General features: G+C 42.5%; 1 protein-coding gene across 1 annotated transcript; it reads left to right on the top strand.

Annotated features, from left to right (window-relative positions):
• Window positions 1–230: 230 nt before the first annotated feature.
• Window positions 231–24,660, top strand: NIT2 (nitrilase family member 2). Its single transcript, XM_073616959.1, has 10 exons — window positions 231–325; window positions 5,420–5,538; window positions 6,071–6,191; window positions 6,361–6,449; window positions 10,443–10,536; window positions 13,504–13,578; window positions 13,824–13,902; window positions 17,561–17,659; window positions 22,287–22,342; window positions 23,622–24,660. The coding sequence occupies exons 1-10, from the start codon at window positions 301–303 to the stop codon at window positions 23,711–23,713; spliced, it is 849 nt and encodes a 282-aa protein (XP_073473060.1). The 5' UTR covers window positions 231–300; the 3' UTR covers window positions 23,714–24,660.
• The last annotated feature ends 684 nt before the right edge of the window (window positions 24,661–25,344 follow it).

Genomic DNA, 25,344 nt, shown 5'->3' with positions numbered 1-25,344 from the left:
GGTTTGCAGAGAAAGGATAGAACTGTCACCTTATCTGGTGTGAGTGCAATAAACTGTATTGTAACTTTATTAGTTAATTATAGACATTAGTCATTGCACCCCTTTATTATATACAGCCGATCATCTACTCCCCCATGAGATCTGCACAACCACACTAAGCAGCATGACACACCAATACATTCATTTCTAATGGCTGTACAGAGGACTACACTTCCCAGCATCCTCTGTGCTCCTGGGTGGGCGGGGCGGAGGGACACTTCCTGTGTATTAGGTGACAGCCAGCTCGGCTCCTGGGTCAGTATGCAAGCAGCTAGAGCCATGGCAAGTGAGTAGTGACCCCCTGTATTCATATATAGAGCTTCTTCCTGCACTGTGACACCACTGGCCTGGAGGGTGTGGATTGCTCTTCTCTTCCTGTCATGATTTGTTAATCTGCAGCAGTTGTAGATTTTATGTCATCTCATTTATACATGATAGATACACACACTGTAATATTAGTGTATATGTATACAATCTGTTATCATACACACAGGGGAAAGCACAGGGAGGACTCCCAACATCTGGAATCATTTCCAGGGACAGAGCTTTGTGCTTTAGTATTTAAATGACAGGACAGTGTATATTATGTTATTTATTGTAGAATATATGGTGACATTATTCACTGATTCACAATAGGGGAGATCTTCAATGACACAACTTCTGTCTGTGAGACTGTGCTTAGGAATCGGGGAGTTTTGGTTGATATGCTTTTGGGCAGATGTGGTCACATATATTCAGCATCTGTAATACTATAAAAGGCTATCAGGGACCGAGAACATGTTACAGAGGACTGTCAGGGACCGAGAACATGTTACAGAGGACTGTCAGGGACCGAGAACATGTTACAGAGGACTGTCGGGGACCGAGAACATGTTACAGAGGACTGTCGGGGACCGAGAACATGTTACAGAGGACTGTCGGGGACCGAGAACATGTTACAGAGGACTGTCAGGGACCGAGAACATGTTACAGAGGACTGTCGGGGACCGAGAACATGTTACAGAGGACTGTCGGGGACCGAGAACATGTTACAGAGGACTGTCGGGGACCGAGAACATGTTACAGAGGACTGTCGGGGACCGAGAACATGTTACAGAGGACTGTCGGGGACCGAGAACATGTTACAGAGGACTGTCGGGGACCGAGAACATGTTACAGAGGACTGTTAGGGACTGCAGTGCTTTAGGAGTTTGTCATTTTGAGATATCAGAGATTGCAGACATGGTTCAGGAGACTTTCGGGGTCCCTTCACCTCTGTCTGTATGTACTTTGAAGAGGGACTTCATTCCTCCATGCATGTTGTTTCTTTCCCCTCCTGCCTTGTCTGCTGGGTCTCCACCAATCTCATACCACACACCAGATCCTGCTCTGCCATCATCTCTTCTTATATAACCAAGTGTAGCGCTAAAAAATGAGAAAGAAAATATTGCTATACCACATATAATAGCAAAATGAATTGTGAAAAGATAGTGTTTTGTATACTTTGTGAACATTCATACATATAGAACACTTATGTTATAAAGCCTTAGGGTCACCAAAAGTTATAACAGGATGTAAAAATGGCAATAAAGTCCAAAACTGAATGTGCAGATACGGTGAACATAAATTTTGCAATGGTGATAAATTCATAAATTAAATGGTGATAAAACATATACTCGTGAGAGATTTCTGTATGTAATCCAACATGTGCTGACAGACCCTTGTGCGAAACCGCCACCTAGGATGACTGGAGGCTTACCAGAAAGTTGGGACCCACCTAGCATACGCTATATGGGTCAAACAGGCTTGGATTGCTCACTGGCAATGAAGGTAGGGAACCAAGGGCTGGTGAATGGTGAAGTTGTAACGTTGCTATCCCAAAGAGGTCTTCTTCATATGGAAGCTCGGACACCAACGGACATTACCCACATGTAATGAAGAAGGGGCTCATAGCGTAATTCCGTAAACCATAAAAAATGTATTAAAAGGAAAAACACTTACATTTCAGAATAAAAAGCGCTTGCAAGTAAAATGGCGGCAGTGGAGTCCTCCCGGGTGGTATAGCAATATTTTCTTTCTCATTTTTTAGCGCTACACTTGGTTATATATGATTTATTACAAATTTTCTATTTGTTGTGTTAGCTGCTTACATCTATGACTTTTTTGGAGTAAGCGCATGGTTTATAGGTTTTTTATGCATCATCTCTTCTTACATCAGTGGGCGCCGGTGTTCTGCCGAGAAAGTTCCGCTCGGCGTATAAGTTCCCCCCTCTACTGCGCCTGCGCAGTAGCTATCGGCGGAAATAGCCAAAGCAGAACAGCTGAAAATCAGCTGTACACGGCACCTGTAAGAGGGCCCCTCGTGGGCTCGCTTTGCTCGCCACGCTTCGGGCACGGCCTCGCTGCGCTCGCCACTTTTAGATTCCCCCTCTAGGTCCACTTGGATGGTGGGGAAGGAACCTGGACCCAGAGCGCAGGTGTCGTGTACAGCTGATTGAAGCATTTGAGCTTCGGCTATCTCCGGCGGCTGAGAGTAGTATGTACTGCGCAGGCGCTGCGCCTGCGCAGTACAGGGGGGGAACTTATCCGCCGAGGGAACATTCTCGGCAAGACACCGGCTCTCTTTTCCTAGTTCTGATAACACACATGTGGTGGAGATTGTCCTGAAGCCTTCTGAGATGCATCACTTGAGTATTCTCTGAGGCTTTGGACGGGGGGCCACCATTCTAGACAGAAAAGCTAGACGTGTGGGTTCTGTAAAAAATGGTATTGCAAAATAAAAGCAAAAAATGAGATATCCAATTTTGTAAGGGGTTCATGTTCTGAATTCCATGCATTTTATTGTACGCTGTATTAAGGCATTAATAAAAAGCAGACCTGTACCTTTTATATAAATGCTGCCCACACATGTGAACCTGCAACTGGTGACTACTCACTAGACAAGATCACTACAAGGTGCAGTCAGATTTCCCATCCCTTTCCATGGGGTTCTACAACGCTGCACGTGTAACATGGACCAGTGGCGGCTGGTATATTTGGGGGGGGGGACTGTAAACAATGCACCCACAGCTTGGTTGACCGATGAGTCACCCGCAAACCCTCCACCCCCTATAGGTTGGTCGGTCACACAGTTGTCACGTCAGGCTCAGTACAATAATCACATCGGAGACTGTCGCTTCTCTCTGCCCATACTCTGCTCTCCCTCTGTACAGCTCCGCTCTCTCCTGGTGGCCACCAAACTCTCCAGCAGCTCCTAAGCCTGCCGCTATACCGTCCCCACCCTCCTCTTCCTAGTCCAATGGCCTTTTCTTTTTGGCCAATCAGGACATGGGTCTCAGGACCCACTTCCTGATTGGCCAAGAGAAGAATCAGTGTGACAATAGCGAATACTCATTCGCTATTGACACACAACTGGGTGGGCTCAGGGCGCAGTGCTCTGTGCCCCAAGCCCACCTTTTTTTAAGCCTATTAGAGCCTCTGGCTCTAATCACGTGCTTAAAAAAAAAAAAAAACTCCATTGGAATCCATGCGTTCGGCACCCTGCATGTAGATTAGGGGAACGGATGCATGGATGGAGGGGCTGCCACTGACATGGACCCTGACGCAGCGCTCAGTACAGGGTGAGGGGAGGTGTTCTCAGACTTTCCCTACATTACAAATGACATGAGGCAGATCCACTCCCCACTTTGACTTTTTTAATATGTGTCAAACAGATCAGACACTAAGGCCCCTTTCACACTGGAGCGGTTTTCAGGTGGTATTGCGCTAGAAATACCGCCTGAAAACCGCCCCTAAACAGCCTCCGCTGTTTGTTCAGTGTGAAAGCCCGAGGGCTTTCACACTGAAGCGGTGCGCAGGCAGGGCGGTGAAAAAAGTCCTGCAAACCGCTTTTTTGGAGCGGTGAAGGAGCGGTGTATTCACCGCTCCTTCACCGCTCCTGCCCATTGAAATCAATGGGACAACGGCTGTACGAGGGATTTTAACCCTTTTTCGGCCGCCAGCGGGGGTTAAAACCGCACCGCTAGCGGCCGAATACCGCTGCAAGAACGACGGTACAGCAGCGCTAAAAATAGCGCTGTTGTACCGCCGACGCCCCCACCGCCCCAGTGTAAAAGGGGCCTTATAGCATAAGTATAGCAGCTATAGACAGTAACTAGTATGCATAGGAGGTCAGCAGTCACCGCTCTGGTACTTTTCTCAGGACTGAATTCCTTTTTCATTGTATTTATTTATTTCAGGTACTTATACAGCGCCTTCAATTTACAAAGAGCTTTACTGATTTATTATGTATTTAAATCCGTCCCTGCCCTCACAGAGCTTACAATCTAAGGCCCCTAACTAACATACATATACTAGGGACAATTTTGACAGGAGCCAATTTGCCTACCAGCATGTCTTTGGATTTTGGGAGGAAACTGAAGTACCCAGAGGAAACCCACGCAGACACAGAGAGAACATGCAGACTCTGTGCTGGTATGCTGGTAGTGCCATGGTCAGGATTCGAACCAACGACCCTAGTGCTAGTAGGTGGAAGTGCTAACCACTTAACTGTGCTGTGCTTTTTTATGCATTCTTTATTTACGGCATTTTGTCAATTTTTAAAGCTAAACTTTGGCACAAAAACTTTTATGCAAATATCTTTTTCAATAGCTACAAAGGATAGAAATCCACTTTTTTGTGCTCCAAATTCATTTGCAAACCCAGTTATTATAATATAAATGTAGCATTGACATAATCACTGTGATGTAGATAGCCTGTGCAGAGGGCAGAGCTGTGGGAGGGACTCATCAGGCTCCACCCACTATAGAAAACGACAGGAGGGGGCGGATCAAGACCAGTCACCCTGTACAAGGAGAGAGAGGCAGTGACCAGTCTTTATTATAGGAAGCTCCCACACAGAAGTAAAGTTTCACACTGGATTACTGCACAGGTCTGGAAGAAATACACAAAGTACACCAAGATTCGGCTCAGATACACTCTTGAATTTAGACAATAGCTGTTTATTTTGTTCAACTTTAATAAAAACTGTACCATAGTAGGAGAAGAGGATGATGGGAATTCCAATGATGGTGGTGCTGGTTGACTGGTGGTAGTAAACAGAAGGGTTTGGCTTTAGGAAATGAATATGGCACATTATTGTAGTTATAGAAAGTCTTGTGGTTCCCGGTGGCCCATTTATTATACTGTGTCTGTATGGGCTGCTTATTGGGTCAGGATTGTGCTGGAGTCATGTCTACATTTTGTTTTGTCATCCACAATGACACTAATAGTCAGCTGAGTAAACTTTGCTCCGGACAGCTTGGCCAGACTCTATGTCAAATATTTATCTGTTACTCAGTAAGACTTTGTTAATTGGTGAACGAGGATTTCTAAAAATACATTGTGTGTTTTTTTTCCATAGAATTCCGCCTGAGCCTAGTTCAGCTCTTTGTGTCTCCTGTAAAAGCCGATAATCTGAAGAAGGCATCTGAGCTGATAAAACAGGCGGCCCAGCAAGGAGCTCAGATTGTAGCGCTGCCGGTGCGTATCTATATCATTTCATATTCTCCATATAATCTGCAACTTAGTGTTTCCATTGGGATCCGTTCACGTCAGTGCGACATTCTGCGGGTAGGGTAGCCCATTCATTTCAATGAGCTGCCCTTAATGCAGAAACGTGGGTAAAGAAGTCCTGGACCCTTTTTAAAATCATTCCAGACGGAATCGCATGGTGCTGCGACACCATGCAATTTTGTGCGCGTGAAAACACGGGCGTTTTGCCAATGTGTGGGGGTGCCATTAAGAATTAATAGCACCCCAGCGCATCTGCTAAAGAGCAGTGCATTTTGCCTGTGGGTCAGGAACACTTATGATTTTGCATACGTTCCGATCTGGACCCTGGGAAGGTTATTTTCCTATATATTCCATTGATCATGTATCACCCTTGCATTGGGTGACCAGTGATGTTCTAACCAAGCTGGGATGCCAGGACAGAGGACAATGCTCTATTGGCTTACCTGTTGTTCTAAGCTAATTTTCTAACTGCCTTCTTTGTCCACATTTCTGACATTAGGAATGTTTTAATTCTCCATATGGAACCAAATTCTTTCCTGAATATGCTGAGAAGATTCCAGGCCAATCTACACAAATGTTGTCCGAAGTAGCCAAGGAGTGTGGAATCTATCTGATTGGAGGTCTGAATGAAAATCTGTCTGATATAGTACTATTTATTGTGGCCCTTGAATGGAGTTTCAATGCTATTACCTTTGTTAGCCAAACAAACCTTCAGTGTGCCCCTCTGATTTAGTTTTGGTCTGTTTTTCTCTGTTTTCTTGGCTACGTCTTGATGTAATTTCCCTCTAGGTTCTATACCAGAGGAGGATTCTGGGAAATTGTACAACACCTGCACTGTGTATGGTCCTGATGGAACATTGCTAGTAAAGCACAGAAAGGTAATGGAATGCTTGTGAGCCAACATGCTGTACAAAGTACTTTAAAGCTTACCGTATATACTCGAGTATAAGTTGATCCGAATATAAGCCAAGGCACATAATTTTACCACAAAAAACTGGGAAACTTATTGACTCGAGTATAAACCTAGGGTGAGAAATGCGCAGCTACTGTAAGTGGAAAAGAGGGTCACCAGTGCCCATTTGCAGCCTCACTGTGCCCATTTGAATGCCTCACTGTGCCCATTTGCAGCCATAGGTCCCCCAAACTTCAAACTCCGTAGTTAAGGGTTCCTAGATGCCTCCTAGCTGCAGACAAAATTTGGGGTGTCTGGAACCAAAGGGTCCCGAAATGACATTGCTGCAGATGGACACAGTTTACCTAATTTGGGGCCTTGTATCTCGGGCCACTTGGTGCTAGGAACCCCAAGTTTGGTGTGCAAACCCAGCAGAACTAGCACTACAACATATCCAAAGCTGGGGTTTCTAGCCCCAAGTGGCTCCGAGATACTGGACCCCAAATTGGTTTGGAAAATGTCAAGCACTTTTCTGCAGCAAAGAATGACATTTTCCGAACCGAATTTGGAGCCACTTGGTGCTTGGAACCCCAGCTTTAGATATGTTGTATATGTGTTAGTTCCACTGGGTTTTCACACCAAATGTGGGGTTCCTAGCACCAAGTGGCCCCGAGATACGGGGGCCCCAAAGTCGGTTCAGAAAATATCATTCTCTGCTGCAGAAAAGTGCTTGACTCGAGTATAAGCCGAGGGGGGCATTTTCAGCACAAAAAACGTGCTGAAAAACTCAGCTTATACTCGAGTATATATGGTAACTCCACTTTTGTTGAGAAAAAAAAAATTCCCCTCTGGGTGATCTATGTACATTGCAAGGATTATAACAACCTTTGTCGCATATTCCTACCTTTTTGTTATTCTGACGAAATCCATGTGCGTTTGTCTGTGCCTCTGTGATAAGTGGGTCTAATGGGAGTGGTTTCATAATTAACTGTCAGGTGTGGCAGCTGCAGAGCACTAATGAGGAAAGCTGGCTGGGCCTACATGCCTTTAGACGTGTTACTATTGGAAATATCTCACCAAAAATGACATTTTTGTTCATGGGGATGCCTGAAATCTGACTTGTATTTTAGGCAGACTTCTGGGAAATTTGGTGAGCCAATTACCAAAGCAGGAAATGATGTTTCTGGGGTATGGTCAGTACACATTCTGTGTACAGAACAACTCCATGTAGCAATATTGCTTTTCATTTATAGAAAATTACAGTGGCTGCAGATTGAAAAGGAATGGTAATTTTTAATAACATTCAATTATGACTTGTATCGCTATATTATTTTTTCTTTATTTGCCACGAAAGTGGAGTTACCCTTTAACCACTTAACAACCAGCCCATAGCCAAATGACGGCTACAGGGCGGTTCGATAACTCTGGGAGGGCGTACTATGACGTCCTTCCAGAATTGCGCCCCCTAGAGCGCGCAAACGGGAGCATCTGTGACCTGGACCGGGCGCATCACGGTAAATGGTCGCTGACATTTGATGGAGCGATCACATGTAAACAAACCAGCTTGATATCCAGTTCCTCTCTCCCTTCTCCGTCCAGTGTGAGTGGAGAGGGGAGAGATCGGATGCAGCAGCGATGTGGGCTGGGTGTGTAGTGCCCACAGCGCTGCTCAGTGACAAATCCAGCCATCCATCCCTCTGTATAAGCCATCCACGCTCATCCATCCCGCCATCCATGCATAGTCATCCACGCTCATCCATCCCCCATCCACACTCAGCCATCCTGCCATCCACACTCAGTCATCCACGCTCATCCATCCCGCCATCCACACTCGGCCATCCCTCAATCCATGCTCAACCATCCCGCCATCCATGCTCAGCTATCCACGCTCATCCATCCCGCCATCCACACTCATCCATCCACGCTCATCCATCCCGTCATCCACACTTAGCCATCCCGCCATCCACGCTCAGCCACCCCACCATCCACACTCAGCGTGGCACGCCCTCTGTTAAAGTCGGTTATGACAAAACGCGTAAGAAAGTGACCTACACAACATCTCTAGGAAGTGACGTTTGCGCTCCACCATTAGCCAGCCCGTACTAGGAAGCGATCGTGGTGTCTGCAGGGAGAAGCACGCTGACTCGTTGGACGGCAGAAACGGTGACAGAGCCTATTTGATCACTTATTTGCTCGATTGTTTTATTTACTGTGTACGTAGTTTGACATAAGGGGGTTGCTTCGGCATATGGGTTATTCGTCTTAAATAAACAGGATTACGCTATGTGCACTTTTCCTTGTATTTTATGATGTTTTTTGGAGCCCTTGTACCTTTGGAACTCTGTGGATGGTGAGGATACAGATCTAATTGGTTGAGGAACACTTACCTTAAGGCTGTTTCATTAGAGGTTTCTGGTGAGTTTAACCCCTTGGGGGGAGTGTGCTTCACGCGGTGAACATACGAGAGCTTGGTGGAAGGTGCACACTTGGACAATCCTTGACAATCACCGACAAAATTTTGAACTGTTTCCTTTATCATCACTACACACAAAGATTGTTTTGGATGTGGTGTTGGCCACACGATATTTATTCTATTTTAAGATTAGCGCTGTTTTGGTATCCGATCATTACAGGAATTGGACTGTTATCTTATACTACTGTTTTATATTTTACCTGCTTAGCACTATTCTTTTACACTGTAAAGTGAATTAGAAAGTTTTATAATTGATGCTTGTACTGCTGGAGAGTGGTAGGACTTAACTGGTGCTGAGTGGTGTATTATAGGCTGTTACTATACACCTTTTTATCAATAATATATAAATATATATATTTTTATTATTAAACCCCCATCCCTCCGTGCTCGTGCACTGAAGCGAACACATACCTAAGTCGCGTACGCATATGTAAACGGTATTTGACCCACACATGTGAATTATCGGCACAAACGGTAGAGCGAGAGAAATAATTCTAGCACTAGACCTTCTTTGTAGTTTAGGCGTTTAAAGCGTTACCTATGGAGCTTTTTAATTACCGTAGTTTGTCAACGTTCCATGAGTGTGCGCAATTTTAAAGTGTGACATGTTATGTATCTGTTTACTCAGCGTAACATCAGTTTTCACATTATACAAAAAAATTGGAGTAACTATTGTATTTTTTTTTAATTCATTTCAATTCCAAAAAAAACTGCAAATACCGTGTGACATAAAAAATTGCAACAATCACCATTTTATTCCCAAAGGTCTCTGCTAAAAAATTGTTTATAATGTTTGGGGGTTATAAGTATTTTTCAAGCAAAAAATGCTGATTTAAACTTGTAAACAAAAAGTGCCCGAAAAAGCCAGGTCTTCAAGTCGGTAAACTTGATTAGCGTGGGTTAGAACCTTTTGGGGAGATTTTCCTTCATTTCCTGTCTCAAGACACACACATAATTTTATCTCTCCTAGGCAAATGTCACTGGAACAAGTGTCCCCATCAAAATTTTCTCTTACTTCTAGTCCAAATAAAAATGGCCATCAGAACAGACAGAGACAATGAAGAAGAGCTCTTCTTCTTCGCTCTTCTTACTTTTTCCAAAAAATGGCTTTCGACACTCTAGATGCAGGCACCTTACACCTTTGTTATTCTTCAGATTGATCCTTATGTTCTTACAGAGTCCCCTTGAATTCTAAGCCCTGGCTATATATGGGGTCCAAGTTGAGATTACACCCCATCTTTTTCTGATAGGAAGCCCTGCCTCTTGTCATTCAAAAGTCCATTACCAGAGACCCTATTTCCCAAGTTTCAGCATTTGAGTGACAGGCGGTAGGAATTGGTGCCAGAGGGGGTGGAGCCCAATTCCTTTTAGGTTAGATGTTGCACTTTCAAGGCTATCTACCCATGTCTATTTCACTGAATATTTCTGGGTGTACGTTGTATACGTTTATGAGTAATTTCCTTTTAGGGTGTTTTGATGACCTTTTTTTTTTTTTTTATTCCACAGGTCCACCTCTTTAATATTGATGTTCCAGGGAAGATTCGATTCCAAGAATCAGAAACGCTCACCCCTGGAGAGAGCTTTTCCGTGTTTGACACACGTATGTTGCTTTTTTTTATTAGTACTGCAGCATTCACTCACTTCCGTGGTTTGCGTCTTGTCCTCTGTTGCCATTTTTCTAAAAAAAGAAAAAAATAACAATTATGCAACATAAACCCTAGGGACAGGAATGAGAGACCACCACACACTGATGGCATCACTGAAGTCAAAGTTTTTTCCATAAAACAACCCTAGGACTGCCCCTCAAATGCATTTCAATAGCAATTGCAATAGATGCATCTCTGTTATTAAAGTGCGTTCTATGCAGTAAGGTGAAAAAACCTTCTGCATGTAGCTCTCCCCCCCACAGCCCCCTGAAATACATACCCGAGCCTGATCTCGACCCAGCAATGTGCACAAGAGCCGAGGATCTCTCGCTTCTCATTGGTTCACATACAGCAGTGGGAGCCTTTTGCTCCCACTGATGTCAATCACTGCCAGTAACGACGAGGGGGCCGGGCTGAGCCACGCTCTGTGTGGTTTATGGACACACAGAGCAGGGCTTGGGAGCAAGCATGCATGAGTAACCCAATAGCAAGGGGCTTGGGTTAAAAGCATTAGAGCGGGGAAGTTCTAGGGTGTGTGCTGCCATTGCACATGCTATCGTTGTGTGGTGGTCTCCTATTCCTGCATCAAGTTTATGAGCGTGGGTGGCTTGGTAGTGTACAACACCTGGCATTCAAGGAGATTTGGCTTAGAGCGGAGAGGATTTTGTCATGTCTTATTGTCGTGTCTTATAAACTCTAGGGAGTTAAAATGGTTGAATAAATAATGGAATAGGATCTGGGTGTCCCTCTGGTCATAGACTAAACAAGACCATTCAATGCCAGTCTGCAGCTTCTAAAGCTAGCAAAATATCCTCTGCATTGAAAGTGGCATAGACCCATGAAAGAGACATCATTTTCCTTCTAATTAGTAAAGATTCATCTTGAATATGTAGTTATGTTTTGATCACCCACTCACAAAAAGGATATTCTTGGACCAAAACAAAAGTAAGGGATATGAGAGACTTCTACTACGAGGAAAGACTGAATTACCTTTACCCACTTTTAAAAAAAGATGATGAAGGGGCAGTGGCGGCCCGTGCATTGTGGGCCACGGGTGCCACCCCCCCCCCCAACACCACTGCTGCACTCCCTATCCATGCACCCGGTCCCTTTCAGGACGCCGGGAGCATGAATTCCCATGGCGGGGATGGGGGGAGTGTGTGTGTGTGTGTGGTTTTTTTTTTTTTTTTTAAGCACATGATTAGAGCCAGAGGCTCTACTAGGCTTCAAAAAAGGGTGGGCCTGGGACACAGAGCACTGCGTCCTGATCCAACCAGTTGTGTGACGATGGCGAATACATTTTCTCTATTTTTACACTAAATCTTCTCACCAATCAGGAAGCAGGTGTGAGACCTGTTTCCCGATTGGCCAAAACATAAGGTGGACGCCTGACGTGGAGCCAGGGGGGAAGCCCGCCACCCTGGAGCTGCTGCCCGGATCCGCACCCACTAGCCTGGAGCCGCTGCCCAGACCTCGCACCCGCTAGCCTGGAGCCGCTGCCCGGACCCCGCACCCCGCTAGCCTGGACCCGCTGCCCAGACCCCGCATCCGCTAGCCTGGAGCTGCTGCCCGGACCCCACTAGCCTGGAGCCACTGCCCAGACCGCGCACCCACTAGCCTGGACCTGCTGCCCAGACCCCGGACCAGCTAGCCTGGACCGGCTGCCCAGACCCCGCACGTGCTAGCTTGGAGCCGCTGCCCGGACCCCGCATCCGCTAGCTTGGAGCCACTGCCCAGACCCCGCACCCGCAAGCCTGGAGCCACTGCCCAGGCCTCGCTAGCCTGGAGCCACTGCCCAGGCCGAGCACCCACTAGCCTGGAGCTGCTGCCCAGGCCCTGCACCTGCTAGCCTGGAGTCACTGCCCGCACCCAGCTGCGCTGGATGACACCCTGGGGGAGGGGGGGTGATTGTTTGCCGCCCCCCGAATGAAAAACCCACCAGCCGCCACTGTGAAGAGGGATTTTGAACGCTATATACTGCTGGTCAAATGTTTTACAACACCCCCATTTCTCTAGTTTTTATTCAAATGTACGCAGTTTATTGTCAATGTACTCTGAAATTAAACCATTCCAGATAGAAAATGTAACCATGGATTCCTTTTGTTTAACTAAATTTCACGAATAGCTGCAGCTGCTGACAGCCTGTCACTGCAGTGTATGGGCTCAAAGGCCTCAGCTTTCCATGGCTGTTCTACATGGCTGTTTTTTTTTTTTTTTATAAGTAGAATTCCAGGATACCACCTAGTCTTAAAAATGCTCCCTCCCCACTCCTAACACATATCCTAAGTAACCTGTTCTCCGCTTCGGTCACATGATCCTGTGTGTCTCATTTGAGAGGAATTGAACACTAGGTCGACTCCTCTCCAACGGGAACTGCCTTAGATGGTTCGAAATTCAGCCGCTTCCTGCTGAACCAGCCGAATTTTAATCTATCTTTGGTCAGCTTAAGATCTAAATGCATTTCTGACAGCTCAACATGTATTGTTCTGTACTTGCAGGCTTTTTAAAGGGATTAATTATGGGAAAATGTGCATGTATTGCAGGCGTATTTTTTTTTTTTTTTGATCACTTTCATTGGGCAACCCTCATAGGCAGAGGAGCATGTTTCAGGGCAAAGTGTGATGACATTATGATATAGAACTTGCAATGACCAAGCAAAGCCAGAATTCCAAAATCCATATGTGTTCCAAGTCAGTGACTGAGAAAGTACTGAAATCAATGGATCGGCATGACAGCCAGGGAACTGGTATTTTCAGAAGGGGAAGTCCACAATAGCCACCTCCATACTTCCCCCTGATAGAACCTTGTCACATGTTTAATAGAGCCAATGCACTTAGCAAATGACAAACACAAATATTCTCTACTTCTTCTTCTTTTATTTGATCGTTTTTGAAATAACGTTCATCTCATCATTTTAACAGCCTATTGCAAGATTGGAGTGGGCATCTGTTATGACATCAGGTTTGCTGAACTCGCCCAGATATACACAAAGAAAGGTACCTCTGTCTTTGTACCGTGATTGATGCTTTGTGTATAATTTATTCTAAAATCTTTGCACAATCAACATTAGATTTACCAAGACTATGTAATATGAGGACCTATCTAATCTATCCAATCAATTTGTATCCAGTCAGGCAGGTTCTTGCCTTGCATAGTAGTTGGTAGATATAAAAGAGATTGTACAATCAGATGCTGAGGCCTCATATACTTTAAGCAATATTACTGTATTGATATTTACCAGGTTGTCAGTTATTGGTATATCCCGGAGCATTTAACATGACAACAGGACCTGCACATTGGGAGCTGCTGCAGAGAGCACGGTATGTTGAGAGGCTTTACATCTCTATATCACTAGAACGTGTTCTGGGGAAATATTTTTACGATTCCCATGTATTGGAAGTGTTTGTATTACCAACCATGCCAACAGCTTATAAGGCATATTAAAAAAAAACATTGATTATACATAAGCATACAGTTGAGGAGATGTAAGGCAGGAAAATAAGCAGGCCTTGATGGCGTTAGCCCCAGGGTGCTTTGGGCATGTGCAGACCAGCTGGGGAGTGTCCTCAATGGGTCTTCAACCTTAGTCTGAGTCTACGAAAGGGTCCTTTCTTGTCCCTGTGCCAAAAATACCACATCCTTGTGGCTCCAAGAATTATAGACCAGTGGCTTTGAGCTCCCACATCATGAAGACCTTGGAGAGAGAGACCTGTTTTATATCAGTTACGACCCATGGTTAGCAAATGTTTAGACCCTTTGCAGTTTGCGTACCAGCTAAGACTGAGGGTTGAAGATGCTATAACTTTTACGCTAAATCACATGTATGCACATGTGGATAAACTAGCAAGCACTGTGAAGGTCATGTTTTTTTGCTTCTCCTGTACTTTTGATACTATCAGGCCAGATCTCTTGGGCAAGAAGGTAGCAGCAATACAGGTTGATGTTTCCCTTGTGTCATGGATTGTAGACTACCAGACAGCAAGACTGTGTGTCAGATAGGGTGATCAGGAATATTGGGGTTCCACAGGGGACAGTTCTCTCTCCCTTTCTTCTTACTGTCTATACCACTGATTTCAGCTGATTTCAGAGTCTTGCCATCTTCAGAAGTTTTCCGATGACTCTGCGGTAGTGGGATGTATCAGGGATGGGCAAGAGACTGAGTATAGGACTGTGGTGGAGAACTTTGTCACATGGTTTGAGGATATAAATCTATATCTAAATGTGACAAGGACAAATGAGCTGGTTGTGGATTTCAGAAAGAGGAAGCCACCAGTGACCCCATCCAAGAAGTGAATGCAGAGGTAATAGAGAGTTACAAGTAAAATACAAATAAAACTTTCTTTTGGTGGTTTTTGATCACCTCAGCGGTTTTTATTTTTTGCACTATAAACAAAAGAAGAGCGACAATTTTGGAAAAAAAAACACAATATCTTTTACTTTTTGCTATAATAGATATCCCAAATTTAAAAAAAAAACAAAAACATGTTTTCCTCAGTTTAGGCCAATAAGTGTTCTTCTACATGTTTTTGGTAAAAAAAAATAGCAATAAGCATATATTGATTGGTTTGATCAAAAGTTATAGCGTCTACAAAATAGGGGATAGATTTATGGCATTTTTATTATTATTATTTTTTTTTTTTTTTACTAGTAATGGCGGTGATCTGCGATTTTTTTTTTTTTTTTTTTTATCAGGACCGCGATATTGCGGCAGACAAATCGGACACTTTTGACACATTTTTGGGACCAGTGACAATTATACAGCGATCCGTGCTATAAAAATGCACTGATTACTGTAAAAATAACACTGGCAGGGAAGGGTTAAAACTAGGGGGTGATCAAGGGGTTAACTGTGTTCCCTATGTGTGTTCTAACTGTAGGGGGAAGGAACTGACTAGGAGGAGAAAGAGATCGGTGTTCATACTTAGTATGAACACACGATCTGTCTCTATTCCCCTGAAAGAACCGGGATTTGTGTGTTTTACACACACATATACCTGTTCTCGTTCTGTAACGAGCAGTTGCGGGTGCCTGGTGGTCATCGCGTCCACTGGGCACTCGCATCAGCTCCGGGGACACGCTTCGGTGCACGCGCGCGCCACTGGAGGCGTCTTAAAGAGCCGACGTACAGCTACGACGGCTCGCACAGGGGAGCCAACCTGCCGCAGTATAACTGTAGCCACTGGTCCGGAAGCGAAAATCGTACAATCTGGCATCGTACGAAAAATATTTTCGTGCATGTTCTTTCAAATAATATCGGATGAACTGTCCTGATTGGCTCTCAAAAGCTCTGTACTAACTATCCGATTATCGTCCGATTGATTCGAAAGCTTTATTTTTCGTACGATTTTCTGATCGTGTGCACAGGGCTTTAGGGTGTGCGACAGCAACAGACTCAACAAACTGATTCGCAAGGCCAGTGATGTTGCTGGATTGGAGTTGAAGTCTTTAACAACAGAGTTGGAGAGGAGAATGCTGTTCAATTTTGGACAGCTCCTCCCACCCACAATACGCTGGTCAGTCTGCAGAGTACCAAAAGTGACAGATTGTTACAACCACAATACACCACAGAGCGACACAAGAAAACATTTTTGCCTGTGGCCATCAAGTTATATAATTCTTCTCTGTGAGTGCTGGAGATGAAGATTTAATTCTGGTTTATGATCAGGATTTTATGTTGTTTTTATAGTAAGTTGGTATTCTGTTAATTATTATTTGGGGTAATGTTAAAGAAAGTGTTGTATTATTTGCATTTGCTAATTTGATTTTCTGTTATTTTAATCTGTGTTATTTATTCTATGTTGTATTTTAATTGTATGGATGTTTTATTTGTAGTGTAGTTTTAATTTGTTTTATTTGGTGCTAATGGCTGTTATTGGTAATTTTCTTGTGTTTTTGTATTTTGTTCAGTTCATTGTTCATCTTTTATTGTCTTTTGTTAAATGTGTCTGTATTGCAACAATTTTCCTTTGGGATTAATAAAGTATTCTGTAAATGCCTGACAGAGGTTTTACTGCTTCCACATTATGAAAAGGAAAACAAATGAAATTGTAGGATCTAGCCAAAACTTTTTTTTGTAAAAAGTAGCATTTTTTTTTTTCATGCTGGGGATATTTCTCTTCTCTGCAACTGCGGCGGCTAGTCTTAAAGTGGTTAAAGAGTGAACTTCCACTTTAATTTAAGCTTTAGCCAACCTACAAAGTGTCACTATACAATCAGTCTAGTAAGGTAGACATACAAAGGCTTGAGTATTATTTTCAGTGTCAGGAAAGCACAGTAATGACATACAAAGACCTAGGGGCCACATAGATCCCACTAAAATTAATTGTAAGTTCATACATGTTACAGTCTGAATGTACTCTTTTGGAGGTACAACTTGAAGGTCTACCTATACTATCTGTTCAATTTGTATTGTAGGCCCTTACCCTACATAGATTTTAGTAAATTTTAAAGCTAACTGTATTACATACTGTTAGCTTTATGTTTCATGGAATGAAATACTTTGAGGAGATTGACAAACAGAAGGAGTTGAGGTGCTTAAAGAAATGAGGAACCATCTGTAGGTTTATAGGTCCCTCCATGACCCTGACTGCCATTCCTTGGCCAAGCTTGCTTGGTTGAGAATGTTATAATGGCTGGGATGGATTTTTTAGCAGATCGCTGTTGTTTTCCCCCAAAGTACAGCCAGTGCCAGCAGTGCTAACCTTCCCCAGCAGACGCAAACGTGAAAGATTCCCGAATGCTTCCTTGTTTAAAAGTTGTTGGGTGTAAAATGTAGACATGTATGGTGGCTGTTGCCTAATATCTGTAGCTATGAAGTAAACGAAAGGGGAGGATTGAAATTGGAAATGGATAAATGAGACCTTCCCATGTGTGATTCAGACTGCATGCGGGGAGGGGAAAGGGCAATACGAGTCCAGTGTGGATATGTAAAAAGAGATAATATAATAAAATCTGTAAATCTTGTCTTGTTACGTCTAGGGCTTTGGACAACCAAGTCTATGTTGCCACCGTGTCTCCAGCCAGAGATGAAAAAGCCTCCTATATAGCTTGGGGACACAGCACTGTGGTCAGTCCATGGTAAGTAGGCCAGAGGCTGGGAAATAAGCGGCTGCAGGTGGGAGGAGTAGAGGAGCTGCCTGCATATTATAGTAGTATCTACAGTACATTGGAATAAAAGGAGGTTTATCCAAACACGCAGATCTGTGTTTTGTTGAAGTACAGCTTCTGTTCATAAATTACATTTATATCTAGCTTTATATGGCAGAACATGACAGAGAAGAACTGTACTTTGTAAATTAATGCAGATTTTCCATCTGATTTTAAGATTAAAGTTGGCTATGTACAGATAGTGTTACAATGAATGACCAGGCCATTTTTTGCGATTCGGCACTGCGTCGCTTTAGCTGACAATTGCGCGGTCGTGCGACGTTGTACCCAAACAAAATTGATGTCCTTTTTTTCCCACAAATAGAACTTTCTTTTGGTGGTATTTGATCGCTTTAAACAAAAAAAAAAAAACGACAATTTTGAAAAAAAACACAATATTTTGTACTTTTTGCTGTAATAAATATCCCCTTTTTTTTTTTTTTTAAAAAGCTAATTTTTTCTCACTTTAGGCCAATATGTATTCTTCTACATATTTTTGGTAAAAAAAAAAAGTCGCAATAAGTGTATATTGATTGGTTTGCGCAAAAGTTATAGCGTCTACAAAATAGGTGATAGAGTTATAGCATTTTTATTATTATTATTTTTTTTTTTTTTTTAATAGTAATGGCACCAATCTGCGATTTTTATTGTGACTGCGACATTATGGCGGACACATCGGACAATTTTGACACATTTTTCGGACCATTGGCATTTATACAGCGATCAGTGCTATAAAAATGCATTGATTACTGTAAAAATGTCACTGGCAGTGAAGGGGTTAACACTAGGAGGCGCTCGAGGGGTTAACTGTGTTCCCTGGGAGGTGATTCTAACTGAAGTGGGAGCGGACTGACTAGAGGAAGTGACAGATCGTGGTTCCTAGATAATAGGAACACACGATCTGTCACTCCTGTCAGAACAGAACAGGGATTTGTGTGTTTACTTCCGTGTTCTGTCCCTCGTGCTCGCAATCGCTCGTGGCTGGCGGTCATCGCGACTGTCGGCCACAAGCATCGGCACCCCCGCTGTGCAGCGCGTGTGCGCCTGCTATCCTGATCCCGCGAGCCGACATATAGCTACGACAGTTCGCGGGATCGTGCCGACCTGTTGCAGTAAAATGACGGCAGCTGGTTGGAAAGCGGTTAAAATACAAAAAACCCAAAAAAACTGTAAACTCTATTGGCTGTAATGCCATTGCACATATTACTTGAATATATTACCAGCATTAAATATTAGGAAAAATTATAAGAAAAGCCTTTTTCCTAATTTTTTTTTCTCTTTCAGCAGCTTATTTATTCTTATGCGGTAGTGGAATAGTGTAATACATGTTTAAACTTTAATGTGCGGACAAGCCGATGTGAAAAGAGCTTAAGTCATAGTCTTTTGACTAAAATGCCATTTTAGTTTTAGTCATATTTTAGTGTTATGACTAAAATGCTATCTTAGCTTTAGTCATATTTTAGTCATCTGAATTGTTTTAGTCGACTAAAATAGTGTTAATTTAGTCAACAAAAATATTTTAGTTGACAAAAATATATGCATAGGTAGTATACACTGGTAGTGGGGATCCTGGTCTGTATGCAGTCCATCATCTGTGAAAATCAAACTTGTCAAAAGCCTCATGGTGCCATCAGATCCCCAGCACTGCATTGCACATAACTTTTTTATATGCATTCTTTTGCAAGCCTTGCCCCCTCCTATCTCCTGAAAGTTAATTTTGGCACCGATGAACATACACCAACATTTAACACTGCCAGGAAGAATTGGAACTTGCAGGTTACAGCATACAGCAGCCTTGAATTTATGGCTCCTGTAGTGCAGAAGAGATCAACTGAGGGATAGTTCACATCAAAACGTGGTGCAGGAAACCCTGTGCGCTTTTACAGCACTGCGTTCAAAATACACTTCAGTTGAGATCTACAGCGGGTGTCAATGTTAGGTTAATTTCCAACACACTAATCCCAACGTACACGTTCCTGTAAAAATGGCTGTGCATCTAAGTGGGTGCTGTAGTGACCAACAGCTAGAACCATGTTAAGTCAAAGCAGTCACGTGCCTGATGAAGGGGTCCTGCGTGGCTCCGAAACGTTGCTATCTGCTGTAACTATGTGATTGCTGATTAGAGCTTTGGACCCGCTCTGGAGATCTTTGGTGTGCTGGAGATATTTTTTGCTTTAATACAGGGTGGATTAGATTTAAATCACTAGTAAAAAGGCTTGATTTAAATCAACTGGATTTAAATAATCATTTTTAAAGAGCAACTGTCATCTCTGTCCTGCAGAGGCTCCTCCTTTGACCCGCTGTTGACTCACCGACAGTCCTATTCACTTTAATGGGACGGCTGGTGATTCAGCAATGACACAACAAGGTGAGGGACGTGGCGGCAGCAGGTGAGTGGATGCCCGCTAACAGGCATGATGGATCTGAAATGACAGGTGCTCTTTAAATGTAAGGACTTATTCTTGCTGGTAGTTAGAATCTTTAATATTTGCAAACAAAATGAATGTTTCCTATTTAGAATACTAAGCTGTCAGGTTAGTAAAACAGTGATATCAGAACCGATTCAATCATACAGTTTGTAGTGTACATAGATTTGCAAAACAATGGGATAAATGAATATTCCTGACCTTTGTTTCATCTCATGGTTACTGTGAAATTGTGTGAATGCATCAATGCAGTGCATGTTATCTCAGCTTGCAGAGCTTGGATTAATTGAAGGAGTTTACCAAAAATGTAAATATTGCAGAATATACAGCCTCATTCTACATAACTAAGCTCCATTTCATGCTGAATAAACTAAATTATTAATGTATCTTAAATAGAAAACTATCTTTAAGTAGATTTAGATTTTTACTCCAAAAGCATTTTATTAAAATCTGATTTAAAAAAATCATTGATTTATATCTACCCTGCTTTAATGTTAAGTTAATGATACCCCAAATGCAGGTCACAAATGCAGTGCGTTTGCCCACACCGGATCGCATGGTACAGATGTACCATGCGATCCGGTTGCAGTGAGTGTCCAATGTGCGAAATCCAATTTCGCATTGCACAGAACTGCATGTGAATTGCACAGGAATGCACAGTGCATTTCTATGTGATTCCTGGTGTGAACCAACCCGTATGTACTTTACAGATATTCAGTCGCTCATGCATAGTAATGCTGGCTTGACAGGTCTGTGAAATTTATGTTTTGCGTGTCCACTGACATCCATAAACGTGTATAGGTCACTGTCCAGCAACCATTCCCTGTATACTGATTAGGAATACATAACAGTGAAGAAGCCAATTTCAATGGTGGTCTTCAGCTCTCAAGATAACAGTAGCCAAATGGAAGTTTCCCCCACTGCCCCTTGCCTGCCCTCTTCTCTGTACACTATCTCACTATAATTTTATTTATTTATTTTTTATGATTCTTGTTAAATTTGTTTGTTGCATTTTAACAATTAGTATACATAAGTACATATGGCTGCAGCAAAAGAAAAGATCACACATATGGTAATAATATTGAGTTGTAGTTTAACTAAAACATTTTTAGCATGGATCTAACTACTCAAAAGATTGCGTCATACATTGTATTATGCCGCGTACACATGAACGGACTTGCTAACGGGCTAAACTCCGTCAGCATTTCCGACAGAGACATTTAGAACATGTCCATCGGAAATGCTGACAGAAAACGTCCGATGTGGCATACACGCGGTTGGAATGTCCGACCAAAAGCTCCCATCGGACTTTTTCTGTCGGGAAGTCCGGCCGTGTGTGCGCGGCATAGGAGAGGATAAAACCAACTTAGACCAGGTTAATATAAGATGACCTCAGATTTTAAAAAAAGTCCTAATTATTATCAAGAGTATAGTTTTTAAATAAAACAAAAAAATTTATTATAGAATCTAAAATCTTATACTACATATTGGTATAATAGAGAGAGAGAGAGAGAGAGAGAGAGAGAGAGAAAGAGAGAGAGAAAAAGTAGAACAGAGAAGGAAGATAAAAGAAAAAGGGAAGAAAGAGATGAGAGGTAGTAGGAGTCCCCGGGGTAGTACATAGTAATAAACACATACCATGAATGCAGAGAATGGGAGAATAAGTGGAGATTACCAAGGTCTTAGTAGGGAAGTATCAAAATTGGAAGGCAAAAAGTGAGTTACCCAGGGATTCCATATATTCTCAAAGTTGGATATTTTATCTTGAGTTATAAGCTCTGTTTTGGCATGGATCATTGCTTGATTGACTCTATCTTTAGTTTCAGCAATTATTAGGTTGGGGATTTCCAAGCTTTGGCGATTGTTTGTTTTGCGGCTGTAGTGATCTGTAATAGGAGTTTGAATTGGCAGAAGGAGAGAGTGGCCGGTTTTAAATTTAAAATTGTAGAATCGGGATTGATAGGGATTTCGGACTGTGTTCTCACTATGATTGTAATACTCTGAGCTTTAGTTTGGCATATAAACTGTGAACAGAGAAGACAGATTGAACAAGAAATCTAATTTATTACTATCAGCTGTTACTTCTCAAAATGCCTGAATTGATCAGTCTATGTATTGTTGGTGTTTTTCAGGGGAGAAGTCATTGCTAAGGCTGGGGCAGATGAAACCATCATTTCCACAGATATAGGTAAAGACTGTCTGTTGTCAGTGTGTTCAGTGTGAGATATGGGGATCCTCCAGGATGATGCACATTTAAAGACTCACTTTTGCCAAAGTATTAATCTACCATTTTACAAGTGACACATGTACGAAATAATCCTGATAGTCCCTCACTGTCATAATCGAGGTAAAGTGTACCTGTTTCCGAGCCTTTCCAAGTTCAGCCGCGCTGTCCCCGAGTATTTCCGAAGCTCTCTGGTGCCCCCCACCTCTGGCCACATGCAGTATTGCATGTAATAGAAGTTAATGCGAAACAAATTATCTTTGTTTCCATTGACTTCTATGGGGAAACTCGCTTTAATATGCGAGTGCTTTGGATTACAAGCATTCTCCTGGAACGGATTATGCTTGTAATCCAAGGTTCCACTGTACACTGCAAGGATTTTGTCAAGCTTAATTGCAAAACTTCACCTTGCTTCTGTTCTGAAAATATTAAGATAGGTCTGCTAACTGAAAGTGTCTACCTAAAAACTGATCTGCAGGCACAGAAACCTTCATTTAAATGCATTTCATACTAGCCACAAAGGATAAAAATCAAAGTCTGTGTGCAGAAAATGCTTTTACAAACACAGATACTGTATTACCTTGTTAAAGTAGCAATTGCATCAGCTGTGCTGTACATAGCCTGTGCAGAAAGCAGAGCTGTCAGAGGGACCCAACAACTTCACCCACTACAGGCTCCCTGCAGAAAACTACAGGAGGGGGGCGGAGACAAGACCAGTCACCCTGCACAAGGAGAGAGAGCAGCAGTGACTGGTCTGCATTACAGGAAGCTCCTGCACATAAGAAAACTTTCACGCTGGATAACAACACAGATCTAGAAGAAATACACAAAGAACACCAAGTAAGATTACAACAAGCGTCTTGTATTTATATATAATTTGCTTAAAAGAGACCCTGTCAGCAACCTTTACTGCATTACAGTGCTCTAGCATTCATCAGACCCTTCAGAGTTCAACACTTCCTGTAATAATGTATGGCTGTGTCCCCTACCATGGGGTGTGGCTTCTTCCATTGACCCATACACAACTGCTGAGTCCTGTAATGATGAGGAGGCCAGAAGAAGGTGTCACAGTGCTCAGCTGGGGACAATGTCATCTGTCAGTCCCAAAGGTGGTAAATTCAGAACTGATTGACAGATACATTTACTAAAAGTTCTCTTTAATAATACAAGGCTGACTGCCATTTAAACATTACAGTACTATTTATTTCATCTTCTACTATATTTCTTTTTTTTTTTTTTTCAGACTTGCAATACCTCGCTGATATCCGTCAGCAAATACCAATTCATAGCCAACGTCGCCATGATCTCTACAGTGTGGAAGAGAAGCCCAAATAAACTCCTTAGATGTAATTTTTCCTTTACACAAATTATATTCCCGATCAGATCAGTGATTATTTATAAGGACTTAATAAGGAGTGTATAGGTCGTTGGAAAATATATTTGTGATTACATGTGAATTCTCTCCCTGTGTAAAGAGGAGCTCCAGAGTTGCCATACTTGCAGTACCTTGATCATCCAGAGGAGGGCTACGGTCATAATGCATTTCCGGAGTGTTGGGAGATATTCTTTTTTTTTTTTTTTAATTATTTTTATTACAAATTTTAGAACACACAACACATATACAACTTAGGTGCCTACGTTACACAAATACCATAACGGGGGAAATACGACCATTTGTCAGAGTGAGTTGCTTGTCATACAATGAAACCAGAGTTAATAACACTGCTCCCCTACTAGTATTGTTGACCATTTATTAGTGTTGGGAGATATTTTAATCGAATTTATCTCTGTAATGCAGTGGAAAAGTTTGCACTGCGTCCTCACAACCATGTAACAGACTAGCGAATGGGCTTATTTAGTACAACAGAGAGGAATATGAAAAGCACATTATTTCAAATCAACTAATAAGCATTAATCTTTCTGGCTACTTTGAACTGAAGAAAGGAAGAATGTGATTGGTTGGTATGGTTCTTTGCATATTTGCCATATTCAACTTTTTCCTCCAGTCAAAGCTAGTGCTCATTTTCCTCCAATAGATAGAATACAGCTTTTTCTTTCACATTTAGTTGTCCATGATGTTCTTTTTTCCCATACATTTCATCTTCAATAAAAATAAAAGTATTTTAAGTGCCTTTTATACAGTGGATGATTTTTTATACACCTAGTTTTATTAATTCTCTTCACCTCTGTGAGTCTTCTCTGAATAGATGGCAAGTTGTGTGACAACATAACCTCTGTATTCTCTGATTACCAACTGTTACTATTAAAATGTATATTTTGTGCTGGTGATCTCCTTATTTCTCATTAAGTTACACATGTAGGATAATTTATCAACATGCCAAGACCTCATAGGATCTATTTGTTGAAGGTACAAATACAGGGAAACTAGTGATATACACCAAACCCCATCTAGTTAGAAATCACCTAATAAAACAACTGAACAACTTATGCCTGTCATCTGTGGTGATGGAAGGGGTCAGCGCCATCTCTTCAGTTCTTTCACCATCCATTACTACAGTCTAGAAATAAATTCCAAATGGAGCTCATGTAAATGTATGTCTACCAGTTGGAAGATAATTGCTTGGTTGCATAAAATTTAGATCCACCATGTGACAGCTTCTTGGACATGAAAGGTGGCGTCTGGTGGACTTTGTAACTTCATAGCTTTTTAGTCTTCAGAAATGATATCTTCATTCCATCACACCAACTCTGTTCCTGTCCACCTTACTGTCTTAAGCTTGACATACATAGCCCCGATTTTGGACATTGAAATTTGAGAAGTGGGTGGCCCTGTTGGCCCATTAACCACTTCGATACCAGGCACTTTTGCCCCTTCCTGCCCAGGACAATTTTCAGCTTTCAGCACTGTCGCACTTTGAATGACAACTGCGTGGTCATCCAACTCTGTACCCAAACTACATTTTTATCATTTTCTTCCCACAAATAGAGCTTTCTTTTGGTGGTAT

This window comes from Aquarana catesbeiana, linkage group LG02 (assembly GCF_042186555.1).
Source record: "Aquarana catesbeiana isolate 2022-GZ linkage group LG02, ASM4218655v1, whole genome shotgun sequence".
Taxonomy (NCBI): Eukaryota; Metazoa; Chordata; class Amphibia; order Anura; family Ranidae; genus Aquarana; species Aquarana catesbeiana.
Note: the sequence above shows the minus strand (reverse complement) of the source record. Positions and strands in the feature narration are given on the sequence as shown.

Bases quoted from the DNA above. Each gene is read 5' to 3' on its own strand.
- NIT2 (XM_073616959.1), top strand. From the start codon at position 301: ATGCAAGCAGCTAGAGCCATGGCAA. The intron at 10,537-13,503 runs GTATGTTGCTTT...TCATTTTAACAG, and splicing joins CTTTTCCGTGTTTGACACAC to CCTATTGCAAGATTGGAGTG. The intron at 13,903-17,560 runs GTATGTTGAGAG...TGTTACGTCTAG, and splicing joins GAGCTGCTGCAGAGAGCACG to GGCTTTGGACAACCAAGTCT.